This window comes from Schistocerca americana, chromosome 5 (genome assembly GCF_021461395.2).
Source record: "Schistocerca americana isolate TAMUIC-IGC-003095 chromosome 5, iqSchAmer2.1, whole genome shotgun sequence".
Classification (NCBI taxonomy): Eukaryota; Metazoa; Arthropoda; class Insecta; order Orthoptera; family Acrididae; genus Schistocerca; species Schistocerca americana.
Window position 1 is genome coordinate 349,011,530 of NC_060123.1, and position 23,927 is coordinate 349,035,456.

A 23,927-nucleotide genomic window follows, 5' to 3' on the forward strand; every position below is an offset into this window, starting at 1 on the left:
TCAGTATCTTATCACTGCGCAGCCTCACAAATAGGTGATGTCAGAATATGCACCAGAAGCATCGAAAAACATTTAAGACTCCTCAAAGTGAGCAAGCCACCTGGCTTGATGGAATTTCTATTACATTTTACCAATACCCAAAAAGGGAAGTAGGAGTGATCCGCTGAATTACAGGCCCATATGACTAACGTCGATTTGCAGTAAGGTTTTGGAACATATACTATATTCGAACATTATGAAATACCTCGAAGAGAACGATTTATTGACACATAGTCAGCATGAATTCAGAAAATACCGTTCTTGCGAAACTCAACTAGCTCTTTATACTCTTGAAGCAATGAGTGCTATCGACAGGGGACAGGGGTCGTCAAATTGACTCCATATTTTTAGAGTTTCAGAAGGATTTCGATACCGTTCCTCACAAGCGTCTTCTAACCAAACTGCGTGCCTATGGAGTATCGCCTCAGTTGTGCGACTGAATTTGTGACTTCCCGTCACAAAGGTCACAGTTCGTAATAATAGACGGAAATTCATCGAGTAAAACAGAAGTAATATCCAGCATTCCCGAAGGCAGTGCTATGGGCCATCTATTGTTCCTGATCTATATTAACGACGCAGGAGACAATCTGAGTAGCCCTCTTCGATTGTTTGCAGATGATGCTGTCATTTATCGTCTTGTAAAGTCATCAGATAACGACCAAAACGAATTGCAAAATGATTTAGATATCTGTGTGGTGCTAAAAGTGGCAATTGACCTTGAATAACAAAAAGTTTGAAGTTATTCACATGAGTACTAAAAGAAGTCCCGTAAATTTCGATTACGCGATAAGCACACAAATCTAAAGGCTGTAAATTCAACTAAATACTTAGGTATTACAATTACAAATAACCTAAATTGGTACGATCACATAGATAATATTGTGGATAGAGCAAACCAAACACTGCGATTCATTGGCAGAACACTTAGAAGATGCAACAGGTCTGCTAAAGAGACTGCTTACACCACGCTTGTCTGCTTTGTTCTGGAGTACTACTGTGTGGTTTGGGATCCGCATCAGGTGGGACTGACGGATGACATAGAAAAAGTACAAAGAAGGTCAGCTCATTTTGTACTATCGCAAAATAGGGGAGATAGTGCCACAGACATGATACGTGAATTGGAGTGGCAATCATTAAAACAAAGGCGGTTTTCGTTGCGACAGTATCCAAAACATTCTGTTGGCACCCACCTACATAGGGAGAAATGATCGTCACGATAAAATAAGAGAAATCAGGGCTCGCACAGAAAAATTTAAGTGCTAGTTTTTCGTGTGCGCCGTTCGAGAGTCGAACGGTAGAGAGACAGCTTGAAGGTGGTTCATTGAACCCTCCGCCAGGCACTTTGTTGTGCGGAGTAATCACGTAAATGTAGATGTAGAAGACGCTGCCGACTAAGTCTCTTTCCTGTCTCATATTTGTCGAGAACCTCTCGTGCAGCGAATTGTCATGCGTGATTGGAAAAGAGCGCAAGTCACTTCTGTTGACAAAAAAAGTAAAAGATCGGATACTAATAATTATAAGCCAATATTGGGAAAAAGCTTTTCTGAAAGAATCAGCATGAATTCAGGAAAAACCAACAGTGTGAAACACTTCTCGCTTTATCACACACATCTTGCAATAGTGCATGCAAATAAACACATAGGTTACTCTTCCTAGTTGTAGAAAGATCCTCAATGCTGTACCACATACTCGAATGAAAACCCAAATAAATCGTAGGAAGAATCTTCCTAATATGAGATTGGGTAGAAGACCTTTTTACTAATAGATTGCAGAACGTCACACTAAACAGCGAATGTTCAATAGAAACAAAAGTAAAATCTGGAATTGATTATAGTTTTATGTTTAATGGCGCTCAACATCGTGGTCATCACTGCCTTTGCTAAAGTATGTTGAGAGGAATGTGGTTAAAATGTTCAACTTATGTTTTAAAAAGTAGATCGTGAAATTTTAATCTGGTGCACTCTGCCCCTTTCTCACTCACTTGCATTCATTCTTCACATAAGCATAAAAAACAGGAGTCTTCAACAGTGTCCGCAGCTCGTGATGCAGTGGCTAGCGTGCTGCCTCTGGATCACGGGGCCCCGGTTTCGATTTCCCACCGGGTTCGGGATTTTCTCTGCCCGGGGACTGGGTGTTTGTGTTGTCCTCGTCATTTCATAATGATCATCATCATTTGTGACAGTGGATAGATTTGACTTTGTAAATAAGTGAACTGTGTAAAAATAGGAACTTGGTACAGGTGCCGATGACCCCGCAGTTGAGCGCCCCACAAACCAAACATTATTATGAAACACTGCCTACAGTCAATTTATAAACCAAGTTGTTAAAATGCAAGGCTTGTAGCTACACAATATCTAAATTAATGTAACAGGGAACTGCTTCTGGCTGTCTATATTGTTATCTTCGGGAAACAATTCGGTTTGATGACAGTATGGAGAAACTATTTCATCTTTTTGCGTCATATATGGCAGATCTGTTTAAATGTTATTAACTGCAAAATAATGAAATAAGAAAGTGATAGAACCAGATACTATATAATTACAAGATTAACGGTAAAGCTTAGGAAGCCTTTACATGTCTTAAATATTTAGGGTAACATTATGAAGCGAAATGTAACGTGTCTTTTCCAGAAGCGTCCTAGGGTCTACTAAAAACACAATGGGTGCATCTTTCATATGCAAAAATGAGCATAGCGCACGTTACTTGTGAATAAATATTTCTCTTCCTCTACTGTTGGCAACAGCAAGCAATGTTACGTCACGCTATCCTCCGTACTTTGTGTTCGTGCAATGACTTTCCCTCTGCCCGTAGCAGTTCTTATCTCGTAATGAAGTGATCTTTAACTAACAGCAGAGCAACCAGCCGGCACGCCGACGGTGTTTGTACATTACTGTATTTGGCCACTGATCTAACATGAATGTCTCTCGCTCTGGTATGTTTGCTTCTGCCACCAGCTCTCAAGAGCAATAAGCACGGATAAACAAGCGAAATTCTCCGTTGCGTAAAAGAAAGATGTTTTGTACTCTCCAAGGTAATCACATGTATACCGCCGGTCCTTTACATCTGCGTTCCACCTCACGCCAAACGTGGCGACTGACAATCGCAAAGATCTCACAAAGATTCGTGCCATCTCCCCAGTCATTCTCCGCTCTACGTCGTCCTGCACCATCAGTATTCACCGGAAATTGTGTACGTTAATGATTGTCGTTAATGATTAATGGAAACCACTCCAGTTGCATTTTCACACATTTATTGTGTTAGAATCGCTTACGTTTCTTTGAACATCGTCAGGTTGCCGAGCTGTGCTGAAGCCAGGATATAGATAGTGTGGTTGTCGAGCGTAATGTTAAAGGCAATATCGAAGAACACTGATTGCAAACATTTTGCCGACCGCTAGGTGGAAGTATGGCGAGCCGATACGGTATGCTGCCTACAGATGTATCAAAATATATCACTTGTCTGATTTTTAATCAAATGTATTTGTTTATATAACCACAATGGGAAAAAATCAGTCGCCCCTAAAGCCTTGCAACACCGCCTCTAACCATAATACCAACGTAGCTTCAATTCTGCGAGGAAGTGATTCAATCATCTAAAGGTACGTCATATCTAACTGAAGCCACTCATTGATGTTTAGATTTCAGTCAAATTGCGGAAATGTTGACTAATATGTTCCATCCGCTGTTCCAAACACTCTCACAAGTTTTCTATGAGTAAATTACCTATGGGAAATTTAGCTTACAGAACAGCCCAGCAGACATGTCTGCTGTCTTGGAGAACGGAAGTGCACACAGCACATTCACCATGACGTATAAGAAAGGATAATACCTGGTCACCGAGAATGTTGAGTTCAACATTCTGGTTCATGTTCATGGTAACATAAACGAGTGGGCCCATCACTGCATGAAAAACACGCCAACATTATCAAACTAGTTACCTCGAGGCCTGAACTACAACCTCCGCACACTTTGTGTTAAACACCTCTTTAGGCCGTCGGTGCACTCGATATCTTCCATCATTTGAAAAGAGGCAGAATCGCGATTAATGGAACAATACCAAAAGGCTGCAGTTAGCGAATGTCCAGATTCTGTTTTTCCGCCCATTGACGACGAGCGACTTTATATGCAGCTGTGGGCAACATCATTTTGCGAGGCATACGAATAGAAATGTCTATTGCAAGCCATTCTCTTCGAAAATTTGTCAAGGTGGGCTTACATTCACTGACAACATTTAATCTCGACTGAAACCGACTGTCAGTGACAAGGTGTGACACTTGTCTCCGATCCGTGTCGGTTGGGATCCTGTCTCAATTACTGTTCTTACGCTGTCTTATAGGCTGTGAGTGGTGCAGTGTCTCTTGTAGAAACATTGAAATGATTTGCGTTGATGCACCAACAAATCGGCCAGCTTCATTCACGATGCCGTTATGAACATATCCAAAAACTACAGCACTTTTCTGACATAATTTACACCAGCGGTGGAGGGTCACAAGGCCGTCTACATCGCTCCGTTGCGACTACTGTGCTTTTTTAATGGGATGACTAACATTATCTCCAGTGAGTTCAGATTCGCACAGACGTAAGTAATAAATGCAGAGATACTTCATATCAATTCACAGAATGGTTCAAAATGGCTCTGAGCACTATGGGACTTAACATTTGAGGTCATCAGTCCCCTAGACTTAGAACTACTTAAAACTAACTAACCTAAGGACAGCACACACAACCATTCCCGAGGCAGGATTCGAACCTGCGACCCCAGCGGTCGCGCGGTTCCAGACTGTAGCGCCTAGAACTGCTCGGCCGCTTCGGCCGGCTGCACAGATACGCTACTGGTGGGTTTTACACAACCCGCAATACCTTCAAATACCATGTACAAGATCTTCATATTCTCTCGCTCGCTACGAGCAAACAATAATTCTACAGAAAGAAATGAACCGGATCTTTTCGTAGGAAATGTAATTTGGTTAAATTTTGTACTGAGATACGTTTCTGCTACAGGCCATAGATTCTGAATTATTCAAATAAAACATACAGAAGTGACCTTCAAACGCGTTTTTTCCGAATGACTCGAAAACCGTGGCATGCAGCGCAAACATATCCCAGTGCAAAATTTAACTACATTAAATTCCTTACAAAAGATCCTGCTGACTTTTTTCTGTAGGACTAATAGTTTGAACGTAGCGAGCGAGAGAATATGAAAATCTCGTACGTGCTTTTTGAAAGCGTTATGGGTTGCATAAATCCCATTGGTAGGGGCAGCTGAATCACCCTGCATAAATCGTTAGATAGTGCATACTTTCAGATCGTTCAGTATTAAGGTGCAGGAAGACGTATCTTCTTAAAATTGAGAAAAGTGCAGTCGTCAGTCGTAATAATCTTTTTATTGCAGACTTAGCAACAACCGTGTGGCCATGATCAGTGATAAAAACATATAAAAGTGCATTACGATAAGACACATGCATGAATCAAAACATATTATACGTTTACAAGCTTTGTACAAGAGCAGATGCCGGCCACTGGGGCCGAGCCGTTCAAGGCGCTTTAGACTGGAACCGCGTGACCGCTACGGTCGCAGGTTCGAATCCTCCCTCGGGCATGGATGTGTGTGCTGTCCTTAGGTTAGTTAGGTTTAAGTATTTCTAAGTTCTAGGGGACTAAATGGTTCAAATGGCTCTGAACACTATGGGACGTAACATCTGTGGTAATCAGTCCCCTAGAACTTAGAACTACTTAAACCTAACTAACCTAAGGACATCACACAGATGGGGACTGATGGTGTTAAGTCCCATAGTACTCAGAGCCATTTGAACCATTTAGTCCCCTAGAAGTTAGAACTACTTAAACCTAACTAACCTAGGGATAGCAAACACATCCATGCCTGAGGCAGGATTCGAACCTGCGACCATAGCGGTCGCGCGGTTCCAGACTGAAGCGCCTAGTCTAGGGGACCGATGACCTTAGATGGTAAATCCCATAGTGCTCAGAGCCATTTGAACCAAGAGCAGATGAGAAAGTAACAATTAATCCCTACAGACTATCCACGTCAGTATTTCACAATGAAGCTGTTGCTTCAGTTATTATACAGCTAACCTCGGTGTGTGTCACAATGGTGTGCAGAGCTCTCTGTAAATATATAGTTTAATCTACAGAATTTTCTGGGCTTGTTCATACAATGTTGGCTAATATTTGGAAAACATCAAACACTACAAATGAAAACATTGCTAAAATTAGGTAAGATACGTATTATTCAAAAGGCAGTCGCTGCTTATTCGCTGATAGACCTGCGTCGATGGTTGCTGTGTGAACTAACAGTAGGTTGTACATTTTGCTGTGTAAATACGTATATAAATAATAAAAAGTATACAATTACTTTTATTTGCAGGAGTAAAACTATGCTAAAAACTATTTAAAACACAACTGATTTAATTTTAACACCAGCTACAATTAAAAATACACACCAGAAGCTTTAGAAATCCATGTACCAGCAGTGGTACATTATAAGATACATGCCAAATTATGCTTTACAATAAATTCAGACCTAGATTTCCCACAGAATCATGTAACTGTTGGTTTACCACTAACCTTTAAAGTATGCTGGCGGTTGACGTAAAAAAAAAACTTTGTTTATATGATATTTCAGCCATTTGAATCTACATTTTTTTTATTTTATATTACTCATGATTTAGTCCTCAAGCCGGTACCAAGCACAACAGTGTTGGGTATAATTAGACTTCACAAAGTCTAATTACAGTATGTTCAACAGTGTTGTATTTGATAATGGCCACTTTGAAGCAAGTGGGTGGCAAAATCATATTTTTCAGTCACATTCTTTCTTTCTAAAGCGAGAAAAGTAGATTACTAGCGGCTGATTACCATACATTCTCAGTTTTAGTAAATACAGTCGCTGAGCACATGTGTTCCATACGGAATGGAACGTGATAAAACTTTCCTCTCTGTGATTACCTCTTTAAAGGATACTGTTCTAGATAAGTGCGAAAAACAAGTACACAGGCCACAGAATGTGAGCTGAGACATTCGAGGCATCATGCAGGCTGGCCATCGCCCTCGCCCCCGTGCTTACGGAAGCCGGGCAGGGCAGCGCCGGCGCGTGGGGCTGTGGGCCCAGCCCCCGCAGTGCCGCCTCCGACACGGGAAGGCCATCAGCGGCAGCCGGCCGCAGACACCGCCCCCGCATTTTTCACGACGGCCACCGGAGGGCCGCTAACGCTCCGGGGACACTCAGCCGCCTTCCGGCGCCACACAGCCATTCATCCACTTTGTTCCACCTAATAGCGGATGCTTCCACTCTGCTGAGACGTGCATCTTCCAACAGCGTCCTTTGTAAGACGTCGGACGCTCAGCTTACAGTACGGAGATAATACAAGCCGTACTCTGAAACTTTTTGTAATGACAAAGACAAACGAAGTTTGTTTGTATTTGACAACTACTTACTAATGTCTTGCGGGTAGACTGTCATGTAGTTTGTTCGAATTGCTCTAATAAGTTGTTAATCATCGTCATTAAAAGATTTTTTTATGCACCGAAAAACGAATGGGTCGGCCGCTGTGGCCGAGCGGTTCTAGGAGCTTCAGTCTCAAACCGCGCGACCGCTACGGTCGCAGGTTCGAATCCTGCCTCGGGCATGGATGTGTGTGATGTCCTTAGGTTAGTTAGGTTTAAGTAGTTCTAAGTTCTAGGGGACTGATGACCTCATCTGTTGAGTCGCATATTGCTTAGAGCCATTTGAACCATTTGAGAAACGAATGTGACACCATAACATTTCGGGATTATGATTTTCTTTACTATTTTAAATCTCTATTAAGGCCTAAACAAAGCTAAGAATGGCTCAGAAATACAGTTGGCGAATAAACCACATCTAACACAAAAATTTATAACTGGTATAGCGACTTCAGAGAGATCTGGTGAACTATATTGCATTGCATCAGAAGACAGAAGTGCCGCTACTGCGGACTGGTACACAAATGTCTGTCTACAGTAATTTTTTTGAAAAAGTTCGTGAAAAACCTCCAGAATAAGAGAGAATTTCGCATGACGAATATCGTGAATGGCTCCAACGGCTGTTACAGTTGAAAATATTACTGCTGTTCGAGCGATGCGTCAAGAAAATCTACGGACATCCTATGGGTTTCTTCGGGTAACAACGGATACTGCTATGAATCAAATACAAAAAAATTGACACAAGTGACAAAACTTTCTGGTATGTGGATTCCACATGCAGCAACTGTCTATCAAAAACTACACTGACTGGCGCAGAAAAATTCCAACAATGCACTTCAAATTTCGTTTGGAACATCGGTTTTGTCCATGAAATTAGGATTTATTGTTATGACACAGAACAAAAAAGTCGAACGGCTCAGTGGGTTTTCCGTACAGAATGTAAGCCTAGAAAATCCCGATGAACTCGCCCTTCTAGTAAGAAGCTGGTGGGCTATATTGCATTGCATCAGAAGACAGAAGTGTCGATACTGCGGACTGGTACACAAATGTCTGTCTACCTCATTTTTTTGGAAAAGTTCGTGAAAAACCTCCAGAATAAGAGATAATTTCGCATCACGACAACGAGTTGTCGCATACAGCGAAACTAACAATTAACTATCAGGATCCCCTAAAGGTCACAACGATGGACCCTCCCTGACCTAACACCTTGTGGGTTCTCTGTTCCCATAAATGAAAGATTCAATGCGTATAATCACTTTTTCGTCATCACAACTGCGGAACGTTATACAAACTTGGTTTCCGGAGTGCCAGATTGCTTTAAGGAGTGATTCCCTGAAATGTAAAAATGTAATAATGTTAAAGGGGAGTACCTTGAAAAACAACAACATCATTTAAAATTTTTTTAACTAATCTTTGTTTTATTTTTTAAAAAATGTTCAATGTCGTCCTCTTACGACCTACACTGAAAGCCAGAATGGAGGGTCGAAGCAGACTAGCTTGCCAATAAAGAGTTGGTCATTAACAATAAATGAAATAGTCTCAAGTTGTTTAATTTATTGCTATTACTATCCGTGGCTGCGTTCCCACCATCTATTATGATGGATAATTAAGGGTGGTTATTGTATTTCTTTATATGTTTGTCGGCCGAAAACAGGATTCTTCCCTGCACAAATGCTTACCATTTCTCCATACACATCGTTGCCAAATATGACTTTTGGTAATGAGTTCGGGCATATATCAATTTCATCATCTGCTTTCCATATTAAAATGAGTCTCAGAATATTTGTATCTTTTTATTTTAGTTTTCAACAACATGCTTTGCCTTCATGATAAATTGAGAAGCACAGTGACGAAAACAGAAAGTGTTTCATCATGAACACCTTGACCAAAGGCTGACCAACTGACACTATTATACTTCCATGACTTTCGGATACGTTGCTTAAAATTTCATCCTTACGTTAGCATATTTTCTGTATTTACAAATTGTTGACCTTTTTTTTTTCTTTTAGTCAGTCTTCTGACTGGTTTGATGCGGCCAGTCACGAATTCCTCTCTTGTTCCAACCTCTTTATTTCAAAGTATCACTTGCATCCTATGTCCTGACTTTGCTCGGTACATGTATTCCTGTCGCTGTCTTTCCTACAGTTGTTACCCTCTTACATCTTCCTCTGGTATCATGGTAATTTTAACTAACGTCTTAACACATGTCCTTTCACCCTGTCAGCGTTCTCCATTCTTCAGTGTTTCTTCGAGGTTAAACTACTTTGTTTCTCCAACTTCTGTGAGTGGTCTTTTTTGAGACGTCATCTGCTCTTCAATTCAACTACATACTGCGTGGTGTACATTATCACAGTATCTACACTCCACAGCCTCAGAGGACTTCAAACGCAGATAATCATTCCTCAGTGCTTCGGTACAGCACTTCCCTTCGAGCTGATTCTTCCTAACGATTCTCATAAGCTTCGATCCACTCTACTAAATCTCCCAGAAATCTGACTGGGGAGATAAGCCGGATTCTTTTTCCAATGGGGCCATAATTACTATCTCTCTTTTTAATTACAGGCCACATGTCTTCTGCATGTACATTATGTGTCTTTAATGCAGGAGTTTCCATTACCTTCGCATCCCCATCCGTTAATCAGTGCTGATTCTTCCTTATATTTAGGGCAGCTTCTCACCCCAAGAGCAAGAAGGTGCCCCGATCCCTTTTCAGCTCCCCCGTCCTCTTTGACTAGAACAGGAGCAGAACGAGGGTGACTTGTCCTACCGGAAGTCTTCGGCCGCCATTTCTGATGATTTTTATTTTAAATTTAAGCTTCGCGAACGCGGAACCCAGGACGCTTTGATTACCAGCCAAAGACGTAAGGCCTAGGCCACAGTCAACACCACAGCCATTTCTACAGATTAATTATGGAGTCAGTACGTGATGAATATAGGGTGGGCGTAACATTTTTGGAACTTTCCGAACGGCGTGTCCATACAACATGCACTTTATAGCCATACTTCCGAGTTTGAGAAAAGTCGGATCATTTCCTTGAAGAAGTCACAAGAATCACACCGACAGATCGCATAGATGAATTTTTGTTGTGCAACGATTACAGAATGAGTGGTGACTAGACGGAATCAGGATAACAATGTGACACGCAGAGCAGTAATGTAATCTTCCAGAAAGGATGGGTTCAAAAAAATAGCTCTGAGCACTATGGGACTCAACATCTTAGGTGATCAGTGCCCGAGAACCTAGAACTACCTAAATCTAACTAACCTAAGGAAATCACACACATCCATGCCCGAGGCAGGATTCGAACTTGCGACCGTAGCAGTCGCGCGGTTCCGGACTGAAGCGCCTAGAACCGCTCGGCCACCGCTGCCGGCTCCACAAAAGAGATCGTAGGATTGTTTGAATGGGTCTGACGAACATACAGATGACAACAGTTTTCATCTGGACAGAGCTTACTGGCATTGTGTGACCACGAACCGTAGAGAACAGATCACTGGAAGCCTGGTTCAAATCTCGAGTTGGCATACGTTGTTTAACTCTGACGCCATGCCACGGATAACAGAGACTTGCATGATTAAAGCCAAAGTCACCCGGTTCACCGGGTGGCATCTATGGTGCCTTTGTTTCTATCTGACCAACAGAAACAAAGTGTATGGAGATGATCCAGTGAAAGGACACAGGAAACAGTGATTCTCCAGATGCATATCGCTTCAACTTCTGTAATCAGAGCGTAGGAAGCCACTGGACACGACAACAGTTCTAACTTGCTAATTGTTGATTGGAGGCTGAATGCTAGACGGTATTTAGAAAACATGGTAAACTTTGTTGTCATACGCGTTATGACCATATTACCAAATGGAAGATTCTAGCGGGAAAATGTGAAAATGCATCCTGCAGTTCATATAACAAACGCCGGATCGTTGTCTGGCCTGCCCGGTTTCCTGATTAGCCATCCACAGAGCACACGATGGGAATACGCAAACTTTCATACCAGCCTCCGGTCATAAATCTTCATGAACTGCCACATAACGCTTTTCGTTTGATAACAAATACCTCAAGATGATATTTTGAGTCTATTTGCTTCCGTGTCACATAGAGCACAAGAGTGTATTTGTGCCTTTGGTGGTCACACGTCATACTGATATTGATGGCGGACATCAGATACGAATAGAATGAAACTTTAATCATTTAATACCAGTAATGTGAGAATATCTCCACAAAGTTTGATAAATATCGGACATAGTGCAACACTTTCTATTTCCATTAGTGCAATTATGCATTCGCTAAATAGACATAAGTAATCGTATGTAAGAGTTGGATATAGGTACGGAACTGGTAAAGATAAGATAAATTTTCATAAAGAACCTTTTTATTGGCATCATTGTGGTTCCAAGCAGCCGTAGAGCACTACAGACATCGTAGATAAAACAAGGCCACCTCTAGGAAAACCCAAGTAGTACTTAGTGATAATGCATCCAATACTTAGGCATACGTCAAATCCAAGTAACAAATGTTATTCCACATGCACTGTCTTGTGCGCACATCATCAGGTGTAAATGGTTCAAATGGCTCTAAACACTATGGGACTTAACATCTGAGGTCATCAATCCCCTAGACTTAGAACTACTTAAACCTAACTAAGAACTTTTAGCATATTATGGCCCCGTCAGCAACTGCGATAGACTAACTGAGGCTGATTCTTCAAAATATTAAACCTAACTAACATAAGGACATCACACACACCCATGCCCGAGGCAGGATTCGAACCTGCGACCATAGCAGCAGCGCGGTTCGGATTGAAGCGCCTAGAACCGCTAGGTCATAGTGGACGGCTGTCAGGTGTAAATATTTGTAACACACGGTAGGACTGAGGTTTCTATTTCACCGTCACATCGCTAATAGGACACCTTATCACATGTTCAGGATTTAGAAAAAAATGGAAACTCCCCGAGAAATGCATCCTTGAACAAATTTGAACCAGGCCTGCAGGTTGCACTGTTGCGTTTGACTACGAACGGCACCTGTGCAATGTACTCAGTACGGTGCAAGTGTAAGACGTGGTCAGAACAGTGTTCTGTTAAGATGTGAGTGCGTTATGTCGGAGCTACGTGAATTCGAACGTGATTATATTGTTGGTGCTCGTAGGGCGGTGCTTCCGTAACCAACGTAGCCGAAATGTTTGGTGTTTCAAAAGGCATGACGTCGAAGATTTATATAGCATGCAGGGAAAAAAGAAAAAACATTATTTGCTAAGTCATAATGCGGGCAAAGCTGTTTGTTGAGTGATCGTGACGCACGATTATTGAAGACAATTGTGACGAAAAATGAGGTGATGGCAGCTGTAAAAGTCACTGCCGAACGGTATGCTGTACTCGCGAACCCTGTCACGTCCAGAACAACACGAATGGAGGTATGGAAACAGGATTCCAAGACGAGCTGGAATTCCAAAACCACTCATCAGTGACGCAAATTCCCGTAACACAGAAACGTGGTGCAGAAGCCAAAAAACCAGGTCTACAGAGCAGTGGAAGACTGTCATTTGGTCGGATGAGTCTTATTTCACACTGTTGCTGACTTCTGGCCGAGCTTGCGTCCCAAGATTGAAACACGGCGGGGATCTGGTGACGATTTGGGCATTCATATCATCGTATTCTATGGGATCCATTGTTACTCCGCACGGTCGTATTACTACCAAAGATTATGTGATGAGATCATTCCACGGTATATTTCTCTTCTCCAATGGTTATATTATGTTCGTGGACGACAGTGCCCTTGTCCAGGCAATTCTCGTCTTCCGGAACTTCTTGTATTATCATAGGGGTGAACTTTCCAATGTGACCAGAACTCATTATTATTGAGCCTTTGCCGTGCGGTTCTAGGCGCTGCAGTCCGGAACCGCGGGACTGCTACGGTCGCAGGTTCGAATCCTGCCTCGGGCATGGATGTGTGTGATGTCCTTAGGTTAGTTAGGTTTAAGTAGTTCTAAGTTCTAGGGGACTGATGACCTAATATGATAAGTCCCATAGTGCTCAGAGGCATTTGAACCTTTTTTTTTTTTTTATTGAGCCTTTGTGATCTATGGTCTGCTGTGGAGGGGAAGTGCGTGTTCACTATCCACCTAAATGATCGTTACCTGAGTTTGCCATTATTTTGCAGGAAGAACAGTATATGATTGCCTTGAAAATTATACAGGGCCTGTATTTATCCGTTCCGAGGCGACTGTAAGCTTCTTTGAATGCCAAAAGTTTTCCTATGCAGTATTAGGTATGGCGAGGAGTTGTGTTTTTGGTGCTTCCGTACTTTTGCCCACCCCCTGTAAATCACGAGAAATAAATAAATCAAGGAACTATTCATCTCACATTGTCACCACCTTCATATCTCTACTGGAATCTAATCACATTTTGGATATCCTCGGGAGCCGACAACAGGGCATTAATCGCTAATCTTTCTTTATTTGTTATGGAAGCCACAGCGCTGCGGGTTGTCCATCTTCTTTCTCAGTCCGAGATTATAACTGCAGTACTAACTGAATTAACACACACACACACACACACACACCACCACCACCACCACCACCACCATCATCATCATCATCATCATCATTAGACAGCATGTGCTCTATTGTTACACTACTGGCCATTAAAATTGCTACACCAAGGAAAATGATAAACGTGTATTCATTGGACAAATATATTACACTAGAACTGACATGTGATTACATTTTCATGCAATTTGGGTGCATAGATCCTGAGAAATCAGTACCCAGAACAACCACCTCTGGCCGTAATAACGGCCTTGATACGCCTGGGCATTGAGTCAAACAGAGCTTGAATGCCGTGTACAGGTACAGCTGCCCATGCACCTCCAACACGATAAGACAGTTCATCAGGAGTAGTCACTGGCGTATTGTGACGAGCCAGTTGCTCGGTCACCATTGACCAGACGTTTTCAATTGGTGAGAGATCTGGCGAATGTGCTGTCCAGGGCAGCATTCGAACATTTTCTGTATACAGAAATGCCCGTACAGGACCTGCAACATGCGGTCGTGCATTATCCTGCTGAAATGTAGGGTTTCGTAGGGGTCGAATGAAGGGTAGAGCCACGAGTCGTAACACATCTAAATGTAACATCCACTGTTCAAAGTGCCGTCAATGCGAACAAGAGGTGACCGAGACGTGTAACCAATGGCACCCCATACCATCACGCCGGGTGTTATGTCAGTATGGCGATGACGAATGCACGCTTCCAATGTGCCTTCACCGCGATGTCGCCAAATGTCCGAAAAATGACGTTTTGTCATTCGTGCACCCAGGTTCGTCATTTAGTACACCATCGCAGGCGCTCCTGTCTGTGATGCAGCGTCAAGGGTAAACGCACCCATGGTCTCCGAGTTGATAGCCCATGCTGCTGCAAACGTCGTCGAACTGTTCGTGCAGATGGTTGTTGTCTTGCAAACGTCCCCACCTGTTGACTCAGGGATCGAGACGTGGCTGCACGATCCGTTACAGCCATGCAGATAAGATGCCTGTCATCTCGACTGCTAGTGATACGAGGCCGTTGGGATCCAGCACGGCGTTCCGTATTACCCTCCTGAATCCACCGATTCTATATTCTGCTAACAGCCATTGGATCTTGACCAACGAGAGCAGAAATGTCGCGATATGATAAACCGCGATCGCGATAGGCTATAATCCGACCTTTATCAAAGTCGGAAACGTGATGGTACGCATTTCTCCTCCTTACACGAGGCATCACAACAACAATTCACCAGGCAACGCCGGTAAACTGCTGTTTGTGTGTGAGAAATCGGTTGGAAACTTTCCTCATGTCAGCACGTTGTAGGTATCGTCACCGGCGCCAACCTTGTGTGAATGCTCTGAAACGCTAATCATTTGCATAGCACAGCATCTTCTTCCTGTCGGTTAAATATCGAGTCTGTAGCATGTCATCTTCATGGCGTAGCAATTTTAATGGCCAGTAGTGTACTTTAAGTAACTAAACTCTGTATTGACATTACCTGTGCTGTACCACACTGACAAATCAAATCCATATATTTCAGAAGTGTTCCAAATTCGAACACACCTTTTTTGTCTGGAACTGTGTTTTCAATAATATGTTGAATTTACGTGACACTCGACAGAAATGTTTTTTCCCATCTCTTACTTTCGTTATTTTGTCTCAACTTGTTTCAGCTATGGCCTATATTTTCTTCAGGATAAAATGCTTGTGTGCTTATGGGGCTTGCTCTGCGTTCTTGTTCTAAAAAGCGAACTGCCAATAGAGCTAGTAGTCAAGTGCGGAGGAACATTTTCGTATCATAACGGCTCGCGTCGCGCAATCGCTACCAGCGCTGCCTTCTGGACCGATGCACAGCGCTGTGTTAACACAGAGCGGCGGTAGCGGCGGTAGGGGCCGGCGGCGGGGGCGAATGTTTGCGCACACGCCTCGTCAGAGCGGCGCAGTTGTCGCGTCGCCGGCTGCGGTGAATCGTTGCCACTGATAACCGGGCGCGCCCTCCTCGCTCGCCACAGCCCCGCCGCAGCCAGTGAAAACTGCGAGCGGCAGTGCCGGCGTGGGCGGGGTGCTCCGCCGTCATTACGCGCGATAGACTGCGCGCCAGAAAAAGCCGGGGTGGCCGCGCAGGAACCGCTGATTAGCGCAATTTAGCGGCACTAAGCATCTCGTTAGGAGCAGGCGAACGGTTTGCACGCCCAACACACACCTCTGTCTCTTCTCTCTCTCTCTCTCTCTCTCTCTCTCTCTCTCTAGCTCGCTCTCTTCCTTTTTTTCCCCTCTCCCATCTCTCCCTCTCTCTCTCTCTCTCTCTCTCTCTCTCTTTCTCTCTCTCTCTACATACACACATGCGCGCACACACACACACACACACACAAAACTTGAAAATCCAACCGATACTCTTTCTACAGCCAATATCTGACCACTGTATTACTTTTTGCCTTTCTCCCACTTTGTTTACACGTTCTGTCTCTATTGACAGGCGCACCTTCCCCTTCTCAATCCTTCCCCCCCCCCCCGTCCCCCCTCTACAACATACATACTCCGCAATCCACCATACGGTGCGTGGCGGAGCGTACCTCGTACTACAACTAGCATCTTCTCTCCCTGTTCCACTCCCAAACAGAGCGAGTGAAAAATGACTGCCTATATGCCTCTGTACGAGCCCTAATCTCTCTTATATTTGTGGTCTTTCCGCGAAATGTAAGTTGGTGGCAGTAAAATTGTACTGCAGTCAGCCTCAAATGCTGGTTCTTTAAATTTCCTCAGTAGCGATTCACGAAAAGAACGCCTCCTTTCCTCTAGAGACTCTCACCCGAGTTCCTGAAGCATTTCCGTAACACTCGCGTGATGATCAAACCTACCAGTAACAAATCTAGCAGCCCGCCTCTGAATTGCTTCTATGTCCTCCCTCAATCCGACCTGATAGGGATCCCAAACGCTCGAGCAGTACTCACGAATACGTCGCACCAGCGTTCTATAAGCGGTCTCCTTTACAGATGAACCACTTCTTCCCAAAATTCTACCAATGAATCGAAGACGACTATCCGGCTTCCCCACAACTGCCATAACATGCTTGTCCCACTTCATATCGCTCTGCAATGTTACGCCCAAATATTTAATCGACGTGACTGTGTCAAGCGCTACACTACTAATGGAGTATTCAAACATTAAAGGATTCTTTTTCCTATTCATCTGCATTAATTTACATTTATCTATATTTAGAGTTAGCTGCCATTCTTTACACCAGTCACAAATCCTGCCCAAGTCATCTTGTATCCTCCTACAGTCACTCAACGACGACACCTTCCCGTACACCACAGCATCATCAGCAAGCAGCCGCACATTGCTATCCACCCCATCCAAAATATCATTTATGTAGATAGAAAACAACAGCGAACCTATCACACTTCCCTGGGGCACTCCAGATGATATCCTCACCTCCGATGAACACTCACCATCGAGGTCAACGTACTAGGTTCTATTACTTAAGAAGTCTTCGAGCCACTCACTCGCTTGGGGACCAATCCCATATGCTCGTACCTTAGTTAGTAGTCTGCAGTGGGGCACCGAGTCAAACGTTTTCCGGAAGTCAAGGAATATGGCATCCGTCTGATACCCTTCATCCATGGTTCGCAAGATACGATGTGAAAAAAGGGCGAGTTGCGTTTCGCAGGAGCGATGCTTTCTAAACCCGTGCTGATGCTTGGACAGCAACTTCTCTGTCTCAAGGAAATTCATTATATTCGAACTGAGAATATGTTCGAGAATCCTGCAACAAACCGATGTTAAGGATATTGGTCTATAATTCTGAGGATCCGTACTTCTACCCTTCTTATATACAGGCGTCACCTGCGCTTTTTTCCAGTCACTCGGGACTTTACGTTGGGCAAGAGATTCGCGATAAATGCAAGCTAAGTAAGGAGCTAATGCAGCAGAGTACTCTCTGTAAAACCGAATTGGAATCCCATCAGGACCTGGCGATTTATTTATTTTCTCTGTCACCTGTCCCACTGCAAATCATGGGCCAGTATTTGTCTGGAAGAAACGGCGAAAGGGGTGTATTAATTTGCCCTCGGGTACTTCTTTGTGCTTCCAGTTACAAACCCGAACAGACTCGCTACGGAAAAGGGGGGAATTATACTTAAGGTAGTACACTAGGCAAGGTTTTATGCGCCGTATTTTGCCTCGTGGATAAGTCGTTCACTGAATCTCCAAAGGTCGTACCGGACACCGACTTGTTAAAGTAACACCTCTAAGCCCTACCGTTTTTTAACTGATCCAACCAAATAGAACAAAATCAACAACACAAACGCAACGGATGCGCTATATCCGGCACGACCATGGAGCGACGAACTTTTTGCTTTCATTCATGCATTTGTTGTGCATTTTCTTTGATTGTTTCTGGGACCATTACCAAAACTATCAGAAGGAAATGGAGCGGAATAAGGTTAACTGGCAATAAGACTCCGTCCAGGAGAGTGGTTATTTATTGTTATTATCATTTAATGGACGTAGGCAAAACACTGACAATCGTAATCTACTTTAATCCAGTACATACACACACAAAGGAGGGATAGATTACATTAATTTAACATGGTAATTCAGCATGGAAAGCCTCTTTATATTTTTGGGAGAATGAATCTATATACACCACATTGTACAACGTGTATCTACAAAGTAACAGCACTGTTGCTTTAAACCATATTATTCCAAAAACATGCATATTTAACTGTTCAGATGGTTCAAATGGCTCTGAGCACTATGGGACTCAACATCTGAGGTCATCAGTCCCCTAGAACTTAGAACTACTTAAACCTAACTAGCCTAAGGGCATCACACTCATTCATGTGCGAGGCAGGATCCGAACCTGCGACCGTAGCGGTCGCGCGGTTCCAGACTGAAGCGCCTAGAACCGCTCGGCCACAGCGGCCGGCAATTAATTGTCAGCCTCAATATACTCCTCTGTTCTATCCTCAAAACGCTCCATGCGAATTTTTACTGTACTTCGCTAGGAACCTCTTAGAAAATGCTGTATGAGCCGGGGCGTTTTCTTGATGCAGAACCCATGACTTGTTCTTCAACGTTTCGGATCTTTATTTTATGATTTTCTCACGAAGTTAAGCAAGAATCTCAAGGTAGTAATGTTGATTAATAGTCTGACTTTCAGGATCCCACTGAAGATACACAATTCCATGAATAACGATAAAAAGCAATCATCATCGCTTTGAATCTTGTTTTGCTCATTCGAACTTTCGGTGAAATTGGGCCCTTTGAGTGCATGGAATGGCCGTTAGTTTCTAAATGAACATTCGCCACATATTAACGCTCTTTCCAAGAAATTAGGATCATTTTCAACATTGTTGAAAGTATCAGTACAAGCACGAGCTTCTCTCTGTTCGATCGTAGAGAATTTTAGGCGCGCTGATTTGTCTACAAAGATGCCGCATTCGACTGAGAAGGCTTGACGTTTCACAACTTTTAGTCATTCAACTTTGGCGTGATCATGTTTTGTGGCGTAACTTTATAGTCACATTCCGTACATACGTCCATTATTAGGTCTTAGAATTCATCTCCCGATAAAACACGAAAGACTAATAGCAACATTTTTCCTTTGCTGAAAACGAACGAACGTAAGAAGAATGAAACATACAGCAACCTGTTAATACTTCATTTTCATCTGACACTGTCATAAAATCATTAAAACAATAACCGTCATCGGCATACACTGGCCATCAGCAAAACCGTAAAATGAAAGCAGCAGTGTAAGCCGATATCAGTTAATGTTTTCGAGAGTTTTGTCTCAAATGAGAACAAAGTGTAACTGTTGTAATGGTAGAGGTTTCGATACTGCAGTTTATATACCGGATCGACCCTTACTTATTCTTGACAAGCCGGAACAGCACAGATGGTATGGGGATGTTGTCATACCACACAGGTATGGTTCTGGAGCCCGCCGATTTGGCGCTCGTGAACGAGTTAGTCGAGCCTAGTTGCACATACCTATTGGGCCATGGACCAGGGCGATGTCCACAGTCGGGCACCAATGGGTAATATTTATGGATTAACATTATTTTCTTATTCGCTGAATGAACCTACAATATATTATGACGACCGTACTGAACCTGAAAGTAATGGTTAACTCAACTGTGAAGTGGTAATATGCAGTGAATGAGCCACACACGACGCAGCGACAATTTCTCTGAAGTTAAAGCACAGTAAATTCGGTGTTCATTGTGAGCTGTTTATAATTTTAAAAGACCTTTCTCATAGTTTTATTTTATGTGTAATGAGAAGTAATAAGGGTAGGAGGTAAATAGTGCATGTGTCACTTAGGTACATGGTTAGAACTGTAATACTGTGACACGTGAACCTTGGGAGTAAGTTCGTCCATCACTGCAGTCCAAATATCGGACACCAAACAAATTCGACAGCAAATTACTCAGAATCAATTTTTTAGTAACAGATACCAAATGGGCAGCTTACTTTGTGAACAATTTAGTCATTAACTTCCTTCGACCACGAAATACTATTATTTGTAGACACTAAGCTGGCATACTCATGAGATCACTAAGACGTGAAAATTTGCATGCATATGAAGCTTAATAGAACTGTTATCTATTAACGAATCAAACTGCAAGAAAACTTACGGTTCTTAGAGAATATCACTGAACGAGATGACACTGTTGTTAAGTCTCTAGACCCGTATTGACGAACACTGGATTCGATTCCGTATCCAGTCACCCTGATAAAATTAATTTCTTTCTGCTGGTTTCCACGGACTGCTACTTACGAATAAAGTACTCGTAACCTCGCTGGAAGAAGTATCGGTTTTCATCGCTATATGTTTCCTGGTTTACGTAAGGTCAAAGAAGTATTGGTACTGCTTCCTCCACCATCCAGCAAGTTCTTCGAAACTGGTAACTTACTGTGGACAATCCGTTATACTCTAAATCTAGTAGTCTGTATATTTGTCTTTTGTTGTCCCCTGACATAATAGACCTAAATTGAGAATGTCCACTTAAAATTCCTGATTATCTCGTTAGCAGACGAGAAAACAATGTCCATTGTAAACAGACCTGTCCTCTCCGGCAGAATTGAGTAGATTCAAGCAATTATCTGATTCAACTTATAAACAGCGCCGGGATGGTGTAGTTTAAAAGACTTTAAAATGGCGGTTGCTTTTTTTCTTATGTCGGGGGGGGGGGGGGGGGGGGGGGGACGACGACTTACTACGTGTATCACGTTCCCATCTGACTATCCCTAAATTGCTTAACTTCTATGACGGATTGCTTGTTTTGAAAAGGGTTCGGCCGATTTCCTTCCCTATCTTTATCCATTACCAGTTTTTGTTCCGTCTCTAGTGACCTCGTCGTCGATTGGATGTCAAGTCCACATCTTGCCTCCTTTTTCTGGTACGGAGAAATGTCTGCCTTGTGCTGTCTTGGCCCTCGAGCGTCCATTAATCTTCGTTTGAAGCGCATTTCGATTATTTTATTTCTTAGATACTTCCTTCCCTTTATAATGGTGCTCCTGACAGGCTGGCGTCATCATACTTGTAGCGGATCCATAAATTCTTTCGGAAGAGACTCTATTACAAGTATATGGTTATCCCAGTTTCATGATCCAACGGCCCTTAGACTCTACCCTCACCTTCCTCTCTCCCGATCGTATTTACTTGTCTCAGTGTATTTATGTCGGTGATGGGGAGATGTGTAGTACCCGATAGAAATTCAGTACTTGAATATTATTTTAATATTATCTCCACGAACAGAATATCGCTGCAGCTGCACCAGGATTCTGTGGAGACGTTTCGAGGTACAGCTATAACAACCTGCTAGGGATAATATATGCAGAATTAACAGAGCTCTCTTACAGATGTCATGGGAAAAATAATTCCGAGCTGCGCGAATAGCCGTGTGTGTCAGAGTCAGGCTTCCAGGATTCGGACAGGTGTGACTGCCCCGGATCGAACCCTCCGGGCGGGCTAAGGAAGAGGTTCGGTGTCCGGCGGGCCTGCGTGTGGTTTTTAGGCTGTTTCCCCCATATGACTAGGTGAACACGGGCCTGGTACCCAAGTACGGCCTCAGTTACACGATTCTCAAACACTTAGAAAAATTTCGCACGTTTTCATATGAATAACACTACACCCAGATAACTGTTTGACAGTTGTTTGGTTTTTCAGGGTGCGACACTTCGTATGTACTTGTACTATGACCTTTGTGTGTAAACACTGTTAATAATGAAGCTCTTCAAGTGTGACTGTTGACAAAGGGTTACTCTAAAAAAAGTTCACTTGTACAGGAATTTAATACTGATTCAGTTAGACTGTGTCTGCGAGAAATATGTCATTCAAGAAATATTTGTTGGATATAAGACATGGATCTCAGAAGACACTTGAAGAATGTCTTTTAGGGCGCAGCAGCCAATATTAGTATTCTGTTGACTCCACCTGCCACGCTCGATTTTGCGTGCGAATTAAATGGTCGACGACTCTTTTTGTTTTATTGTGTCTTTAGTAACAACTACGTTCTCATAATACTATGTTTATTATAGTTTACAATGAGGAAAAATATCTATATTCGGGACACAGTCGTAGTCACTTGCTTTTGTATCGATTTTCAAGACAACGTCATGATCAAAAATTGGCTTTCCACCTATAACATCCCACGCATTGCCAGCATTCAGTGTGCGATTACGAGAGCATGACGGAAAGATCAAATAACTGGCCGTGTCTCACTGTATTCTATTACTGTCTGTGAAGAGAACGCATTAGCCATTTTCCATCGTTCGTGCACACCCTACAGTTTGTTCGTTCTTGGACTGCTGGCAGAGAGGTTAGGCCAGCAAAAAGACAGGCTCTCCGTAACAAGAATGCATTTTATGTGAAGTTGCTTCATTATAGACGGTCAGGTTGGTAATCTCTCTCATGCCACTCTTTCAAAGAATCTGCATCCGATCTCGTAGGTACCCTTCGTTCATACTTTCCATTCCAGCTAGTTGAGAGCTAGTGAGGACAGCAGATTTCCGGTGTTTGATTGCGGATGGGAAAGCAGTGCGTGGGTGAACAAACGAGAAGTAAGCAAAAGTGCGTATCGCCGTTACAGACAATGTAGAAACGTGCAGAGGCTACATTTTTTTATGTGCACAAGCTGCCACACAAATTCACGAGCTATGAAATAATATGCTAAATCATCGTAAAGTGTCTGTTTTTGTGCCCTACCCACCTACTACGTGTTACAGGTGATTTTGAGTAATCGGGACGTAAGACGACAAGTCCCAGATATTGTTGACACTCGCAAATAATGCAATTGGTGTAACCTCCTGAAGAAGGGCACTAAGTGCCTGAAATCGGTAAATAAATTGAATTTATTTTATGCAACTGGTTGCTTATTATTTTGTTATAACCGATTACAGTTTATGAGGATGGATAAAATACTAAAATTAAATCTTTCCATGCGAACTCTGATGTTTGCTATTTTATTACGATGGTTGGTCTGTTCTCCCAAAGTAGGAGGAGTAAAAAAAAACATATTTTCTCATTCGAAAGAGAAAGTTTGAAATTCCCAACGGAAAACGGCTTGGTTTTAATGACTGCCGCCTGAACTCGCTTATCATGTCCGTGACACTCTCCCCCTTATTTCACGAGAACGCAAAACGATCTGCCCCGTATTTGAACTTTTTCGATGCCATCCATCGGTCCCACCTCGTAAGGTTCCCAGAATGCAAGGCTTTTCTCGTTGCATCTTCAATAGTGACGTGATCTGTTTTGTGTACCATGGGGCATCTGCTCAGCCTCGTATTAATTTACTTGGCCGGCCGGTGTGGCCGAGCGGTTCTAGGCGCTTCAGTGTGGAACCGCGCGAGCGCTACGGTCGCAGGTTCAAATCCTGCCTCGGGCATGGATGTGTGTG

At 43.0% G+C, this 23,927-nt stretch overlaps 1 protein-coding gene across 1 annotated transcript in view; it reads left to right on the forward strand.

Annotated features, from left to right (window-relative positions):
- LOC124616368 (Down syndrome cell adhesion molecule-like protein Dscam2) overlaps positions 1 to 23,927 on the forward strand; it is a 445,499-nt gene that overhangs the window by 10,890 nt on the left and 410,682 nt on the right. Inside the window, exon 2 of the mRNA XM_047144679.1 lies at positions 7,093 to 7,382. Within this exon, the coding sequence (XP_047000635.1) occupies positions 7,093 to 7,382 (290 nt within the window). The remainder of the gene's footprint in view (positions 1 to 7,092; positions 7,383 to 23,927) is intronic.